The 15,890-nt window shown below is 49.1% G+C and overlaps 1 protein-coding gene across 1 annotated transcript in view; it reads left to right on the plus strand.

The window, feature by feature from the left end:
* The window catches only part of TOX2 (TOX high mobility group box family member 2), a 112,896-nt gene that overhangs the window by 27,522 nt on the left and 69,484 nt on the right, over nt 1-15,890 (plus strand). Inside the window, exon 2 of the mRNA XM_042883728.1 lies at nt 15,303-15,368. Coding sequence (XP_042739662.1) covers nt 15,303-15,368 — 66 coding nt within the window. The remainder of the gene's footprint in view (nt 1-15,302; nt 15,369-15,890) is intronic.

The raw sequence follows: 15,890 nt of genomic DNA on the forward strand, positions 1-15,890 counted from the left end.
GTGTGTGTGTGTGTGTGTGTGTGTGTGTGTGTGTGTGTGTGTGTGTGTACAAAACAGCAGATCTCAGCAAGATAATCAATTATATGCAAGAGGAAACCAGAACTTTTTCCATTGGTTTTATCAGATATTGTGGTCCGTGGAGGCAATTCAAAGCAGCTCAGAACCCTATTACGTTCATTCTTGCCATAATCACTCCATCTCTGTTTACCATATTCAGTTAAAGTGGCTTGTTTGCTACATCCGCTCTGCTGCCAAAATAACCTCATTTACTCCTGCAAACGGCTTCTGTTGCTGCTGCTGTAGTGCTCCTGCATTGCAAATACATTCTTGGCCGCAGTGCTGAGGTTTGGATATATTGTTCTTTGAATCCTGCCGAGGAGTTGATTGGTTGGCATTTTCATTCACTTTCAAGCAGAATTTGAATGGCAAGGCTTTTTTGGAACACGGGCTTTGCTTTCACCTGCTGCAGAGCTGAGCAGCCCTTGGCTGGGGGCTGCTTTGGCCATGTGCTGCTGCTGTTATTCATTCTTGTGGTTGCTGTTGTTGTTGCAGATTTCATCTTCAAACAGAAGAGTCTGTTTTTTTTTTTTTTGTTTTGTTTTTTTTTGTTTTTTGTTTTTGTTTTTTTTTTTAAAGTAACTGCTTAATGGAGATTTGGTCCCAGAGTTGTCAGGAACCTGTGAAACTGTGGCCCTGTGCATGCAGAGGTTTTGCCCGGATGGTGTGCAGGCATCAGCAGGCACGAGCAGCCACCATGAGCTTTGTGGTGCTGCAGTTCAGCTCGCTTTCTCCTGTTCCTTGTTTTTGCATGAAGCTCTGCTGCAAGTGATGGGGGTGAGGCTGGAGGTATCATTGTGAGGAGGGGAGGGAGGGTGAGAAGGAAATCTAGCCAAAAATGGTTACAACCTGTTTGTTTGGGTTTGTTTGCTTGCTTTTTTTTGTGATATCCTGTTCTCTTTGATGTAGCTTAGCTCCTCTTCCTCTGTGCAGGCAGTGTGAACCTGGCCAGGCACTGCCAGTGCTGGCTGTGCCCCCCCAGGAGATAGCAGCAGTCATGGAGTGTGGTGGGGTGTGTGGGTCTGTCCCATCCCATGGCAGCAGTGCTGCAGGTGCTGGCTGGCACACAGCTTGTCTCTGTTACAGGATAGTGTTTCTGCTGTGAGTTACTCCATCAGTCATGGATGGTGGCCCAAAACCAAAGAATCATGCAGTGCACCTGGATCTTCAGTCCAGTTTTGTGCACTGTTGGTGCAACCACAGTCGCTGTGTGATGGCTACAAACCCCATAATAACCTGCAGCAGGGCTGTGGTCCACATCAGCACACCTGGAGCTGGGCAGCTGCTGGGATGCTGGGGCTGGCAATGGGGTTTTGTGTCTCCTTGCTGGGCAGCTGGATTTGCTGCTGCCTGTCCTTCTGCATCCCTCACCCTGCCTCCCCTCCCACTGGTCTGTTGGGAAGCTGAACATAGGCAGCTGGGAGCTGCCCTTGGCCATGAATGGTGGTGATGCTGCCCAACAAGGCAGGTGGGGAAGATGCTAAGCAGGTCTGGTCCCAAGGTTGGAGAAGCCTGGGGATAGGCTGCTGCTTGGTGACAGTGTCCCTTTTCTGGGGCCAGCTCCATGTACAGCCCTCGCCTGGGTTCCATGGGCTCCTGGGCATGGGGAGCTGCTGCCATGCTACAGCATCACTGGGGGCACAGGCACCAGTTTAATGCACCGGGCATTGAGCAGCTCTGTATTTTCCAGTTCTCCAACAGCCTTGCAGTCATTGCATTTCTTGCCACTGAATCCCTCCTGCTGTGGCATCTTCCCCAGTTAGCTCCCCAGAAAGGCTCGAGGCTCAGGGAACAGCTATGGAAACACAGCCCCAGCACCAAGGGCTGCTGCTCACACTGCTGGCTCAGCATGGCACTCCTGCCCTGAAACAAATTCTCAGGAAAACACTGTGGGTTTTTGGGAAGAAAGTGGAGTGAAATTTCTCATTGGTATAAATCTAAAGGCTGAGGTGGATTTGTCCCCTTTTGTTTTCCTATAAGCATTGCTATCTGCTTTGGGATCTATATGTATTTTTTTGGCCTGGCACACTGTGAAATTCTGTTCTTAGTGATGAAAGCCTTCATTGGTTTCATTATGAATTGCACCTCTGACCCAGCCCTGAGCAGAGCTGTGGCTGCATTACAAAACCATCCACACAAAAGCAAAAGTCTAGGACACCAGTTTGTCAGCAGAGGGTTTCTCCTTTCAGCACTGCAAGGCACCTCACCATGACAGAGTCGTTATCCCCACTGCACACCTGGGGAAGTGATGTTGGACCTGCAGCGCTGCATCCAGCCCTGGGGTCCCCAGCCCAAGAAGGACATGGAGCTGTTGGAGTGGGTGCATAGGAGGGCCAAGGGATGCTCAGAGGGCTGGGGCAGCTCTGCTATGGAGTCAAGCTGAGGGAGCTGGGGGTGCTCAGCATGGAGAAGGGCAGGATCTGGGAGACCTTCCAGTGTTCTGCTGTCCTGGAGCTTCTTTCCCAGTTTCTCCCTGTTTCCCCACCCCTCTTCTCTGAGAAGGGGTGAGCAGAGCTGAATTCAGTACCTGGAGCAATCGTGCTGACAGTTTGGATAACAGTATTGCAGTATTTTCTCTGTTATTTCCTGGCCTGTTATTTTTGCACTCTGTCATTTTACTATTGCTGTGCTTTCAGTAGAGGTTCGCACGGGGCGGCTGATGCGATAGTTGGACTTATCACTTAATGTTCAGTTAATTTAAAACCCGCTGAAGTCTGGAAGTGTTTCAGGCAGCTCCTTCCTGCGTGCATTTGACAGCTTTGCGTTTCTCCTGCTTGCTGCTGTTCTGCTTGGTGTGGTGGCTCTGCAATTCCCAGGACTTCCTCGTTTGTAATTAACCTACATAGCGTTCTTTTTATCTGCAAACTTTGTTTTGCCATGCAGCCTAGTTTCCAGGTCATTAATAAAGATATTAAGCAACAGGAGACCTGGTTAAATACTTGTGTTGGTGTGTTAATTATTGGTGCCTTGAAAAACAAGTGGCGTTCTTAGTCTTGACTCTTTGGCTCTCATCAGCATTGGGTCACATACAGCATCGCATATAAACTCCAGTTTGGTTAGAGCAAAGCCCCCCTTGTTTGCTGGGGCAGCTGGATTGACCTCCTAGATCTTGTCCTGCTTGGATGTTTGGGGAGGGAATTCAGCATCCTGCAGCCCATGGCTGCCCCTGCTTCTGAGCCCTGGGGAATGTCAAGAAATGCACTTGGGTTTGTAATGGGGCTGGAGGAGGTCAATGGGCAGCACGTCGCAGGCTGCTCCGAGACTCAGAGATGCGAGGAGGGGAAGGATGCTGCTGAGCATGGTGGTGCTTTTCTGTGCTGCAGACTATTCCCAAGCCAGCTGTAACTCCAGCCCCACTGAGCAGCAAAGGTGAATTCAATTTGCACATCAGGTGTTTGCTTGGAGCTGTTTGTGTTGACAGTCAAGCATCTTTCTCATCTGACCAGGCTGTGCATTGTTCCCACTATGACTTGTGAATATTTATATATGCGTTTTAAGAGCAACAACAACACAGTTTTTCAAAAGATAGAAACTAGGACCTTTCAGCTGTTTGGGAGATTCATTGTGTTTTGTTTAAAGGAACCAAACTTGTTTTCCTTTCCAACGAGCACACGAGTGTCTGCTCCCACTTACCAACTAGAGGAGGCGATTAATTCTTGTGTTTTGTAGCCAACAGTGTGACACGGTGGGGATGACACACAAGCTCCCTGCAGCCTGCTGGGGCTGCATTATCTGGCACAGTGGAGCCTGTAATTAAGAGGTGGAGAAGGTACTGTACACGCAGCTCTAGGGGACTGCAGGAGAACGGAGGGAAACGAGAGATGATGGCCTGGCAGCATAAATTGAGTGTTTTCACCTTTCCAAGGAGCCTAAATCTTTACGATGCAAACTCCGGGAATTCCTTCCTCACTGTGCTGGAGGTTTAACTTGTGCACCCTGCATCTGGTGCAGTGCTTTGTGCTGGCACAGCCCTGCTGGCCCCCTTGGGTCCAAAGTAAGGAAGCTTCTTAACAGTTGTGAATAACGTGGAAGAGGAAGCGTATTGCTTCTTTTGTAGAGGTGCAGCTGAAATAGGCCCACTGTGTGGCCTGAAGGAGTCTCCATGCAGTTCACATAGGGGCACTGTGCTGGGCTGGACCAGCAGTCAGGATGCAGAGGACGCAGCCCAGGAACAACGCTGAGAGCAGAGCTCCTTAATTACTCCCTCAGCCCTCCCTTTAGCAGTCAGTGTCTGCACTCTCTGGGTTCCCCACCCCAGGACAAACCCATTTTTGACGTTTTCTCTAAGTAAAAAGGAGCAGCGAGAAGCATAAATCCTGTTTATGGGATTTGGGGGTGAGGGCTGTGTGAGGAGAGACAAAGATGGGAGCACAGCTGTTACCTTTTCCCTTTGTCAGCACAAGTTAATGTAGAACAGGGCAAGCGTTCTCCTGCCAGAAAGAGCCAAGCAAGACCTTATTTGTGAATATATGAATAGCGAGTTGGTAAATACTGCCTCTGAAGTTATGAATGATCTGACACTGAGTGGCTGAAACTCTAATTTTATTGTGTTGAATTTAGTAGGTCAGCCATATACATGCCAAGTCAAAATGACCTAGAAAGCCTTTCTAGGTCAAACTAGAAACTTGAAAACTTATCTTTTTCGAAGGCAAGGCCATAACATTTCATGCTCACTCCGGCACATTTTCCTTCTAACAGCACAACGTGAGTCTGTGGGACAGAGGAAATTTGTCATCTCCCACACTGAGGAGAGAAATAAACGTGACCAAGGAGGTTATTAATCTCTTAACACAACTGTTGCTTTCCTGGTCATCTCTCTTCTCCAGAGATGGTACAATGGATGCCCCACGGGCAGAATTTTGGGCTAGAAGTTGCAACACTGATGCACAAACACGTTTGTGTTTCCATCTAAAACCTGCCGGGAACTCCTGGGTCTGGCAGCATCCAACACCTCCTGCCAGCTTTTGGAGCCCTAATCATTAATTGACCTGAAACTGGGTGACCGTGCCCAGTGTCCCATCCCAAACCATGCCCCCACCCTTGTTCCAGCTGTGGCGAAGCCCCTCATCTGCCAGCAGTGGGACCGGCAGCGTTCCCAAGGGCTGGCTCATCCCATCCCAGGCTGCAGGTTGGTCCTTGAGCCCAGCCATGCCCCACTTGAGAGCAGCTTTTGCCATCCCCAGCAAGTGCGCGGCTCAGAGGCTGCGGTGCCTTCTGAACAATTACAGCTCACAGCAGTCCAAATGAAAATGTTTGTTGAAAACAACATGTGCATAATTAAGGCTTAATGAGCCCTTGTCTGTTTGGAATCTGCAATTAGATTTATAATAGAAAATACTAGCAAATGCCAAATAGCTTTAAAAGAAGCCAAGATAAAAGATAATTTTGCTGCAAATCTATAGTAATACTGTAATTTAATGAGCTGGAAGTGTTGCAGAAAAAGACTGTAAAGGCTTTGGACAAGTTTGTATTGTGCGTGTTTATCTTATCCGCCCATTCTCCTATCTATAAAGCTGTCAGTCTGCTTTTAACTGCTTGGAGAAAGGCAGGACTTTGCTCAAATTGGGAAGACTCCCTTTGTTTATTTTTTATTTAAGCCGTTAATTAGTCGGGCAAAGCTGCTTTTCCTTTTTCTCATTAACATGCTTTAAACTTTTTGTTAGGGTTAATAATAGTAATAATAATAATAGTAGTAATAATAGTAATGATAACTCAAGTCAATTACTTACAGCGAGGCAGACGCAGAATAATAATCAGAGGTGCCTCTTTCTCATTAGTTTCCTTAATTTCCAACCCAGGGGATTGTCAGTGCTCAGGTGTGCATTATAACAAGTGAACGTGGATTGCCTCCTTGTTCTAATGAAAGCGTTACACAGCAGAGCAATTCATGGGGAAGATTCAGAAGCTGAATAGAGAGGTCTCCAACAAAAAGAACCGAAATGAGAAATGCTTGAGAGAGGTGCTTTGGGTTTTTGTTAATAATGGGAATTGGTGGGTCGTGTTGGAGCTGCTCCTTGCGCTTAGCTCCGTATGGAATTGCTCTGCCTCAAGGTCAGGGTTTTAAGGCTTTGGGGTTGTTTTCCCCAGTGACGTGCTTGGAGAACATTGGTGGTGCAGTCACCATCCCTGGAGACGTTCAAGAGCCGTTAGGCACTAAGGAACATGATTTGGGGGGCATGGTGGCGGTAGGTGGACGGTTGGACGAGATGGTCTTCGAGGTCTTTTCCAACCTTAATGACCCTGTGACTGCGACTGTGTGGCTTGCTGCCTCCATCTGCTTGATCCCACAGGGACACCTCACAGGGACGCCCTTTGCCGGTGGGAATCCCGTTTTCTCCTTTGCTCCTCCCACTGAAGAGCCCGGCATGGCCGGTGGGTGACAGCAGGTCCCCTGGCCCCGCTCCAGGCGCACTCTTTGACGCTGGAGTTGTGAGATGAGCTGTACTTTGTCAGCCCGTTTTTGCAAGTCATAAATTGCACGGCTGCGGGTGATTTGCATACCGCCGTGCGCAGAGCCGCGGGAGGGAGATGTCACCAGTGCCAAATATCTGCCTGCTGGAAATTCCTCTCCAAATGACTGCAGCAGAAGCTCTGTGATTGCTTTCCCCCCACCGCTTGGTCAGCTTTGCATAATGCTCCCATTCTCGCTAAGGTTGCTTTGAAAATCGGTTCTTCATCTCCCTCTGGGTCAGCAGTGCTGGAGGACGGGTGCGTTTAGGTGCTGAGCTGAGCCCTGCAGGTGAATGGTGTGGGCTGAGCTTCGTGCTGGGCTGCAGGAGAGCAGACGGTGATTGCATTGCTGAGAGAGAAGTGGCTTTAGAAATAATTCATTAAAATTCCCATTTTATTTTATGAAGGGCTGTTCAGCAGCACTCACAGTGTCGTGAGTTAGAGGAGTTTGCTGGAAGATATTTGGGTGAAGGAACTCAACTTGCCCAGCTGTCAGAGGCAGCACCAGGAGCATGATGCCCGCTCCTATGAGATAAAGCTCCCAGCAGCCTCTGCCCTTTCTCTCCCTCTGCAACATGCAGTTGAGTGTGCATTTATTATTTTTTATTTCGCTTTGCAGTTGAGAAGAGACAAAGAGGTGTTTTCCAGACCCTTCCGTTTTTCACCCAGAGGGTGGGGAGGCACTGTTCACAGGTTGCCCAAGGAGGCTGTGGATGCCCCATCCCTGCAGGCATTCAAGGCCAGGCTGGATGTGGCTCTGGGCAGCCTGGGCTGCTGGTTGGTGACCTGCACACAGCAGGGGGTTGGAACTGGATGAGCGCTGTGCTCCTTTTCAACCCAGGCCATTCTAGGATTCTAGGATTCTACGATTCTGATTCCCATGCAGGATGTGGATGTTGGACCTTCACCCCATGGGTGCCTGTAGAGAATTGCAGAATCATGGGATCGTTTGAGTTGGAGGGGACCTTCAAGGGCCATCTAGTCCAACTCCCCTGTAATGAATAGGGACACCTACAGGCAGATCAGGTTGTGCCCATCCCCAGGCATGGCTGTGCATCACAGCATCACTGCCCATGGTCCCATTCCTCCTGTGAATAAGATAGACGAACCTGCTGGCTTGTGGCTGCTTTCTTCCCAGCTGCTCCCTCCCCTCCTTAGACATTTCAAGGCTGTTGTTTCCCTTCCAAAATCAGCACCTCCATGAGGACCCACAGAGCGGAGCAGCACTGGCTGCTGCTGCAGAGGCAGACAGGTGGAAGCTCTATTTTTATCTCAGCCTGAGGTTTTATCTTGCAAAAAAACAGTGTTTCTAGATGCCTTTGACGCTCGCAGCACTCCTTGCACAGAGCCTCCTCGGCTTCTTTCAGATCTTTGGACGCTTTCTGCCTCTCCCCATTTCCTGTGAATTACACGTGTTAGCAGTGGGGCAGGCGGTGCAGTTAAGTCTCATTATCACTTACTGTATTTGTTTCAGACTGTCTACATAGCAGCCCAGTGCCAGGAAACGTGCTGCGTTCACTCCCCTCCCTCCCTCCCCAGCAGTGCACATGGCAGAGGCGCTCACAGCTCTCGGGATTATTCAGCTGCTGAGGGAGCAGGAGCAGTTTAGCAAGGGCCCTGGGTTTATTTTGCAGATAAACACCTCCAGCACCTGCGTAAGCTGATAAACAATGCAGGGTGTGCTTGTTGTTGCTGGGTTTCGGAGAGGATGTGATGTAGGTGCTGGAGACGTGCAGCTCCATTGGTTGTACCGTGGAAATAAATGGCCCTGAGTGCAGTCAGCAGTGGGATGGGGTGCTTTGGGGTGAAGGCAGGGCTGTATTCCCGTGGCAAAGGATTTCTTTATTCCCAAGTTTTGAGGGAAATTGGGAAGGGTTTGGTTGGGCTGTACAGCAGCTCTATGCTCCGAGGAGGAGGGGATGTGATGTGATGTACCTGGAGTATGGGGATACTGGGGCACTGCATGCCTCCCTCCAGTCAGCAGCACACCAGGCAGCTACAGCCAAACATGGTTGTTTGATCAGGATCTGTCCTCATAGGATGGAAAAACCCAACCTCCTCCCCCATGCACAGTGCAAGGGCAAATGTGAGCGCCTCTGAGCATTTCTCCAAGCATGGTCTTTTGCTTTGACTGAGAGAAGGAGGACAGATGGATGGATGGATGGATGAATGGACAGACGAATGGCTGGATGGGGAGCAGTCTGCTTTGTGCTCTGCTAGCAGTGCTGCTTTTGCCTCCTGTTGGAGTCACACAAGAAAGGGTTAAGCAGAATTTTGATCTCGGCAATATTTTCGTGCTTATACATTCTGTTTCTCATTTCCATGACAAAGATGGTAGGAAGAGCAGAATAAGGTACAGAATTTGCAGAGCAATTTTAAGACTGTAATGAGAACAGAAAATAGTAGGGGGAGAAAAATTGTAATTAGAATATGAAATGGGGGAAAAAAAATTAATCTATTTCCATGTCAGCCTTAAGACTGAATTCTGCTGCTCCCTGTAGCTTTCAGTGGACGGATTTTTTTGTGTGCATCTGTGAAGAACTTGAACTCCTTTGCAAGCTCTGAAAGGCCCGGGTAAATGAGTTTAAGTCCTCATTCCCCTCAAATAACGTAATAACAGTAATTTGGTGAGCGGCACACACAGAAAACCAGCTAGTCCGTGAGATAAATGAATGCTGTCTGTTGAATACTGCTGCCTCGAGTATGCAGGAACAAAAGGGGAGGCTGGGGAAGGTGCTGGGGCAGGGGCCTGGGAGAGGTCTGTCTGATGCTCACAGGGCACAAAGCACCCAGACATTCTCCCCTTGGCCCAAGGGCTTGCACTGAGCTTCCCCTCTCACTTGGGCAAGTGCTGTTCTGGGTCCCTCCATGACACAGCAGGAGGCTTTGCTGCTTGCCCTGCAGGAAGGACTCCCACAAGGTGTTGATTCCAACAGCGCTGCTTCCAATGGCGGCTGCTTGAGTTTGGGTTGGGAGCACTGAGGAAGAGCCGTTGCCTGTTCTTGTCTTGGGATTGTGTGTGCATCTCTTTGTCCCTCTGCATCATCTCTTTTTTTCATCTGTGCGTGCCATGCCATCTGTGTTGCTCACCCCTCTGTTCCTAGCAGGTGGAAAATATGTGCTTTATCTTTTTATTCTCTGTTCTTTCCCGCATAACTTCTAAATCTTGAATGGTGTTTTTTGGCAGCCGCTGAGAGCTGAGCAAAAGTTGGAAGTGAACTCTTCAGGATGAATGCACCATTTCTTCTCTGGACAATAAGAGCTATTTTAAGGCCCATTGTCGTGCCTGTGTTGTCAGAATTGCTTTTCTCCAGTGCATTACTTTGCATTTATTGACATTAAATTTAATCTTCCATTTCCTCAATGCCACTTAGTGCTGTGAGACTCTTAACACAAAGCCATTCAAAGTCTGCTTTCAGTTGTGGCCAGCCTGCATAATTTTTGTCTCATTAATAAACTTGAATCCTTCTAGATCACTTCTGTTCTGAACTGGGTGGATTATAACACAGATCTCTCGTCCATGACCGTCCTCCTGCTAAAACCTCCTGGAAGTCCTTTTGCTGACTGTGAGCAGAAGGACCTTCCCATTGGTCCCAGGATGAGCTGGGTTTGGCTTTTAAGAGTTTGGCTTTTTGGTTTCAGAGTGCGGGAATAGGACCTACAAGTCTGCAGTTTTCTGAATCAGAAATTAAGCTCAGTTCTGGAGCTCCTGAGTTAACAAAGCAAAAACCAAGCACTTCTGCCTGCAACTCCAGTTCCTTTTGTAGCAGAGCCTGGCTGGTGGGCTACGCACTGCATTTGTGAGCTCAGGATCCTGCAGCGCAGGTGTCTGAGTCCCACTTGGCCATTCAGAGTGGTTGCTTTGCTCGATTGGTTGGTTGTGTTGCTTTTAGTTGATCCCTTTTGGCTGTCCCATTTTGAGATGGTTGCTCAGTTCGGTCTTTCTGAGGAGGATTTTCCAGTTCGGGGACAACTGAAATCTGCAGAAGGCAGTGCAGATCGTTAGAGCCTTTTGCATGTGGTTTTAATCTCTGAACCACTCTTGTTGTACCTTGGTCACCCCTTGGAATCACCAGCTGTGCAGTAGGCTCCTGCTTCTGCCGTGCTTGGGAAGTAACTGTCACTATAGTTTTATCCTATTTGTACATTGTTTTGTTTTTGGTTTTTTTTTTTAAACTACTTTTTCTAATAGTTTTAAGGCTTAAGCCTTCACCTGTATCCGTGTGGATCTACCCCTGTGATTATTTGGTATAACACAGAAAAAACTCTCCTTCATGAGAACCAGTTGTCTCCCGTCAGTGGTCGGTTGTGCAGCCCTTTTGCAGATGCAGTGCTGCTGACACCTCTGCATTGCTTTGCTTCCTTCTAATGACATTTGTCCAGAAGCACATTCCAGTAAGTGGTGAGGCTGGTGGCTGCACGGAGGCAGGGAAACACGGAGCTTTACAGCGGGAGCATCCGGCAGGGTTCGTAAATCTGTGTCTGAACTCATGACCCTCTCTGACAGCAGCAACTGAGGGGCCATCCAAGCATTGCAGTGGACAAATAAATAATGCTAAGTAGATCACTTTGGGCCAGAGGTTGTGTAAAGACCTTAATGGGGGAAACTGCAGTTAAAGAGATTAAGCTAACCTCAGCCCTGTATTCTCCGGAGAGGTGTGATACTAAATGATTCTTGTAGGAAATCACAGCTCTGCAGGCGGCCACACACTGGGGGCAGGGCTGCAGTGAGAAGTTCCCATCTCAGGGCTGCTTTGAGCTGTTCCCATCCCAGGGCCGTGTGCTGACAGCTCCATCCAAGCCAGCACTGGGGGCTGCTGGGTGCTGTGCTGCTGCCCATAGGGCTGAGCTTAGGGGCAGGTGTCCCAGAGTGTCACCATAGGGATACAGGGCTGGAAGTTACTTTAATTGATTGGTTTTGTTTTGTTGATAGGATGATAGGTAATGGCCTTAAGATGCGCTAGGGGAGTTTCAGGTTGGATGTTAGGAAAAACTTATTTTCAGAAGGGGGTGGTGATGCAGAGACACAGCTGCCCAGGGAGGCTGGGGAGTCACCATCCCTGGCAGTGTTCAGGACCCATGGAGATGTGGCACTGAGGGCCGTGGTCATGGGGGATGGGTTGGGGTTAGACTAGATGATTTTAGAGGCCTCTTCCAACCTTAATGAATCTATGATTCTGTGATGTTCTCTATTTGCTCTCTGTGACATGCTGAAGACATGGAGACCCAGCTGTGAAAGGTGCTGTCCCAGTGCACCCAGCTTGGCGATAAGAGTGCCATGGCTGAGAGAGGACCTGCAGCTGCATCCTGCATGAGGAGCAAAGTGGAGGGCAGTGCTTGTGTCTCTGAGCAGTAGGGATTGCTGGGAGCATCCCATTCCTTCTTCACTGGGCATTAAGTAGGTCGGTGATGGTGGCTTTTGGTTACTGCTACATTTGCATTAATAGTTCACTTTCTAAAAGCTCCAGTTGACTTGCAGATAGGATGGACCGACTTAGTACTGCCACCACCAAATGTTAAGCTTCAAAAAAAGAAGGGAAAAGGTAACAACAAAAATTTAAACAAGAAGTTTGGGAATTTTTTTGAGGTCTTGCAGGTGTCGCCAAAGCCACTCCTCCAACATATTTCTTACAAACCTGAAAGCTGGCGTTCCCATCGCAGCTCACAGCTCTTGGGAAACAAAGGGATGTGATAAGGTTCGTAATGACGCTACACAAGTTGGCAGTGCCAGCCATGAACACGTAGCACGTTCCCCATCCTTGGCAGGGCTGTGTGTCCTTCCAGCAGGTCCCTCCCTGTGAACAAACATTTACTCCGTGTGTTTGCTCAGAGCCGATCCTGCAGCATGCTTGCCCTGGGGCTGCCCCAGCTCACTGCATGCGCCTCTTGTTTTTCTCACATCTTATTAACATGTGCCCTGCGTGACCCCTGGGCTTGTCTACAGCTCTGACTACGCTGTGGTACCTGGAGAAGCCCCCGTGTGCAGCATGACATTGGGTCACAGTGTGATGTTGGGTCATGGCGTGACATTGGATCACAGCGCATCATCCCCACTGCTCCGGGTCCCAGCTCTGGCTGTGTGGGCTTCACACTCATGGGCTTCAAACGCAGAGCACTCACAGCTCCCTCTGCTTGTTGGCAGTCCATGCAGGAGAGCTGAGGATTAGCCACAGCCACCAGTTTGCTCAATGGGCTGCTTCTGTTAACAGAAGAACAGCAAAAATGAAGTCACTGCAAAAGAGCAAGGGCGTGATTAAGACAGCAGCACAAGAGCAGACTCCTTGTGACTTAGCAAGGACCTGAAAAAGATAACTGCTACTCCACACACGTGCATCATTCAGCATGGGTGTGATGAATCTGGGGTCAGAGTGCAGAATGGCTGCACCTGGAGCGTGGTGAATGGGGAGGAAATGTTTGGAACCAATGGGACATATTAAAATGATGCAGAGCTCTTGAGATCCTTTTTTGTGGATGCCCCATCCCTGCAGGCATTCAAGGCCAGGCTGGATGTGGCTCTGGGCAGCCTCATCTGGTGGTTGGCAGCCCTGCACACAGCAGGGGGTTGGAACTGGATGAGCACTGTGGGCCTTTTCAACCCAGGCCATCCTATGATTCTATGAAAATGCCCATTTCTGCTGTAAATCATCGTGGAATGATGGGGCTGATTTTTCTGAAGTGTGTTCTGTAGCAAATCGACAATGAGAAGTGGGAGAGCACATTGCTCATCTGCTCCACTTGGCTGCTGGGTACGTGGCAAGTATCTAGTTGAGAAAGATATTCTGATGGGAGAATTTCTAATAAATTTGTTTGCACCTTCATAACCTGGGAGATATGGAACAAAAATCAGCACCGGGGAACTTCCAAAGTTCCAGTGGTATTTCAAGCCTTGATTTTCAGGCTCACTGCTCAGGGTGGCAATGAGAGCCACCATAATTTTGAAGGAAGGATTCATTACCGTTATTATGAAGGCACAAAGGGCAGAAGGAGGTGTGGAATGGAGGTAGGAATTGTAAAAGCCATAAAAAAAAAACCATCTGAGAAATAGAATGGGATGGAGAAGGAAGAGCTCTCCCCCTGCCCTGGCAGCCTGCAGTGGAAGACGCCTTGTCCATCGCTTTCCCCATTCCAAAGAGATGGACTCCCCACAGCCGATGCTGCTGCCGTGCTGTCAGTGCTGAGCCTTTCCACCACCTTGTGCCATCTCCATTGCAGACACAGCCTGCTCCACTTGGGCTGGCAGAGGGTTTTTAGGCTGCGGAGCTGATTGAGTCTGCACACCAGGAAAGCCGTCAGCTCCAGCTGGGAGTGCGTTAGCAGCAGCGGCTGTGCTGGCAATCATTTTACACAGGGAGGGAAATTCCATTCAGTGTGTCTTTCTTCTGGAATTGCTGCTGGTCCTGGAAAGCCCTTAGGGATGCTGGTGCTTGCTGCATCCTGCTGCTCCTTCCCCACCGAGGGGTCATAGGGAATCCCGCACACGTGTGGGGATCCCCTCCATCCCACTGCAGTTGCTGTTAGCTGGTGAATCACTGTAATTTTTCTGCTTTTAATTGGTTTTCTGTGCTGTCCCAGAGGAGGGTTCAGCAATTAGAGGTGTCTGTGCACTCTGATGCCACGCAGGGCTTTGCTAACTCTGCAGACTCTAATAGCTAATTCAGCAGCACTCGGAGAAATGGAAGTGTAATTAATAGCCTGCGCAAAAGCCTTCACCTGGCTTTATTTAGATTACTCTTTTATTGGCCTTAATGTGGCCCATTTCTGTTAAGGCATAACTGGTTGTCAGCCTCATACTGGAGAGCAAAGGGACGAGTACAGGGTGAACAATCTGCAATTCATCATCCGGTTGTAAGGGCAAGAGTGCTGGCTCTTCCCCTTGTTAAGTGCACGGTGTCATTCACAGTTCTACCTCCATCCTTGTCTCAGGAGTGTTTTACAGCATATCCCATTTTATTGCCATAATTAATTTGTGAACTTCACCTCCAGAACTGCTCCAGCCACACTCTGAGTCAATTCTAGATGGCATTTTTCCTTCATTTGGAGCCAGAGCAAGTGATCAGCTGTAGATAATTAACGAGAAGAGTTTTGCAGCTCTCCGTGGTGGTTTAGCATCAAATGGCTGGATCTAGCAGCTCAGAACCAGGTGAAGGCAGGCATGCTTGCAGCAGCCATGGGAACACACCATACTCAGGGTGCTCCTGGATCCTCATTCACAGAGATGCAGTCCCAGGAGTCAGGAGGGGATAAGGAGTAGGAGAGGAAATATGTCATCTTGCACATGGAGTTTGCATAGAACACCAGACTGCGAGGATGGTAATTGGGCTTGGGGTAGAACCCCCTGTGCACATCCTGTGTCTGCTTGGGGATAAAGGGATACATGGGTGTCTGGAAGAGGACTGAAGGTGACCTGCCTGTCTTGGAAATTTCCACTGATGGAAGTTGTCTTTTCATAGTTCACTGATGGTGTAGTGGGAATTTTAGGCAGAACTTCATTTCAGTGCTGCTTGCTGCTGGGTGAATCTGTGAATTTGCACAGCTTCACACAGTTTTGGTTTATTAATTTGAATTGGAGTGACTCATTCTTTCACTTTGCTGAAAGAATTATCATAACCATGCTATGTTACCACATCCCATTGCAATATCAGTGATGTTCATGAGCTCATACACGCTCAGAAGTACAGGAGGACCAGCCCAGGATTTCATTCTGCAAATCTTGGCTCTGGAAAGAGCCAGGAAAGCACATAACCCTGGCACACAGATGGCATTTCTCTAACTCTAACTTTCTTTTGCCGTTCTAGTTTGATGGGGAGAACATGTACATGGGAATGAACGACAATACCCAGGAGTTTCTGTCTGCAAATCAGGTAAGTGTTGTTGGGGTTGGGTGGGTTGTGTGTGCAGGGTGGGGGAGGCTTCCCAGGAGATGGAGGCCATGCAGAGCTCGAGTGTTGGGAGACCTCCAGGAATCCCTGCTCCTGGGACAGCAGAAGGGTGCGCAGAGGAGGTCAGCGTCCTTCAGCCTAAATGGAGGTGCAGCAGGTGTTTCTAGAGGTGCGGTTTCTGAGCACTGTGTGTAGAGTGGGTGCCTCTCTCTGCCCCCACACAGAGCATTTCCTGAAGCTGAATAGGTTGACAGTGAGCTGGCTTGGGGAGAAGAGAGGAGTCAAAGGTTTCCTGTTCTGGAGCTATGAACCCTCGGGGAGAGGATCAGAATAGAGCTGTTCATGTCTCACAGCGGCCTTTGTGGACTCATAGAGCAGGCATGGCTCTTCAGTGAACCCTGAATGTGTGTAGATGAACACAGATGTATAGGCACATGCCCAGGTCTTGCTGGGAGGGGAGAACTTCAGCACGTGCCTACCTGTCCTAACTGGGAGGTCAGAGGT

The sequence above is a fragment of the Lagopus leucura genome, unplaced genomic scaffold (genome assembly GCF_019238085.1).
Source record: "Lagopus leucura isolate 7727_CA_CO unplaced genomic scaffold, USGS_WTPT01 Super-Scaffold_100039, whole genome shotgun sequence".
NCBI classification, from domain to species: Eukaryota; Metazoa; Chordata; class Aves; order Galliformes; family Phasianidae; genus Lagopus; species Lagopus leucura.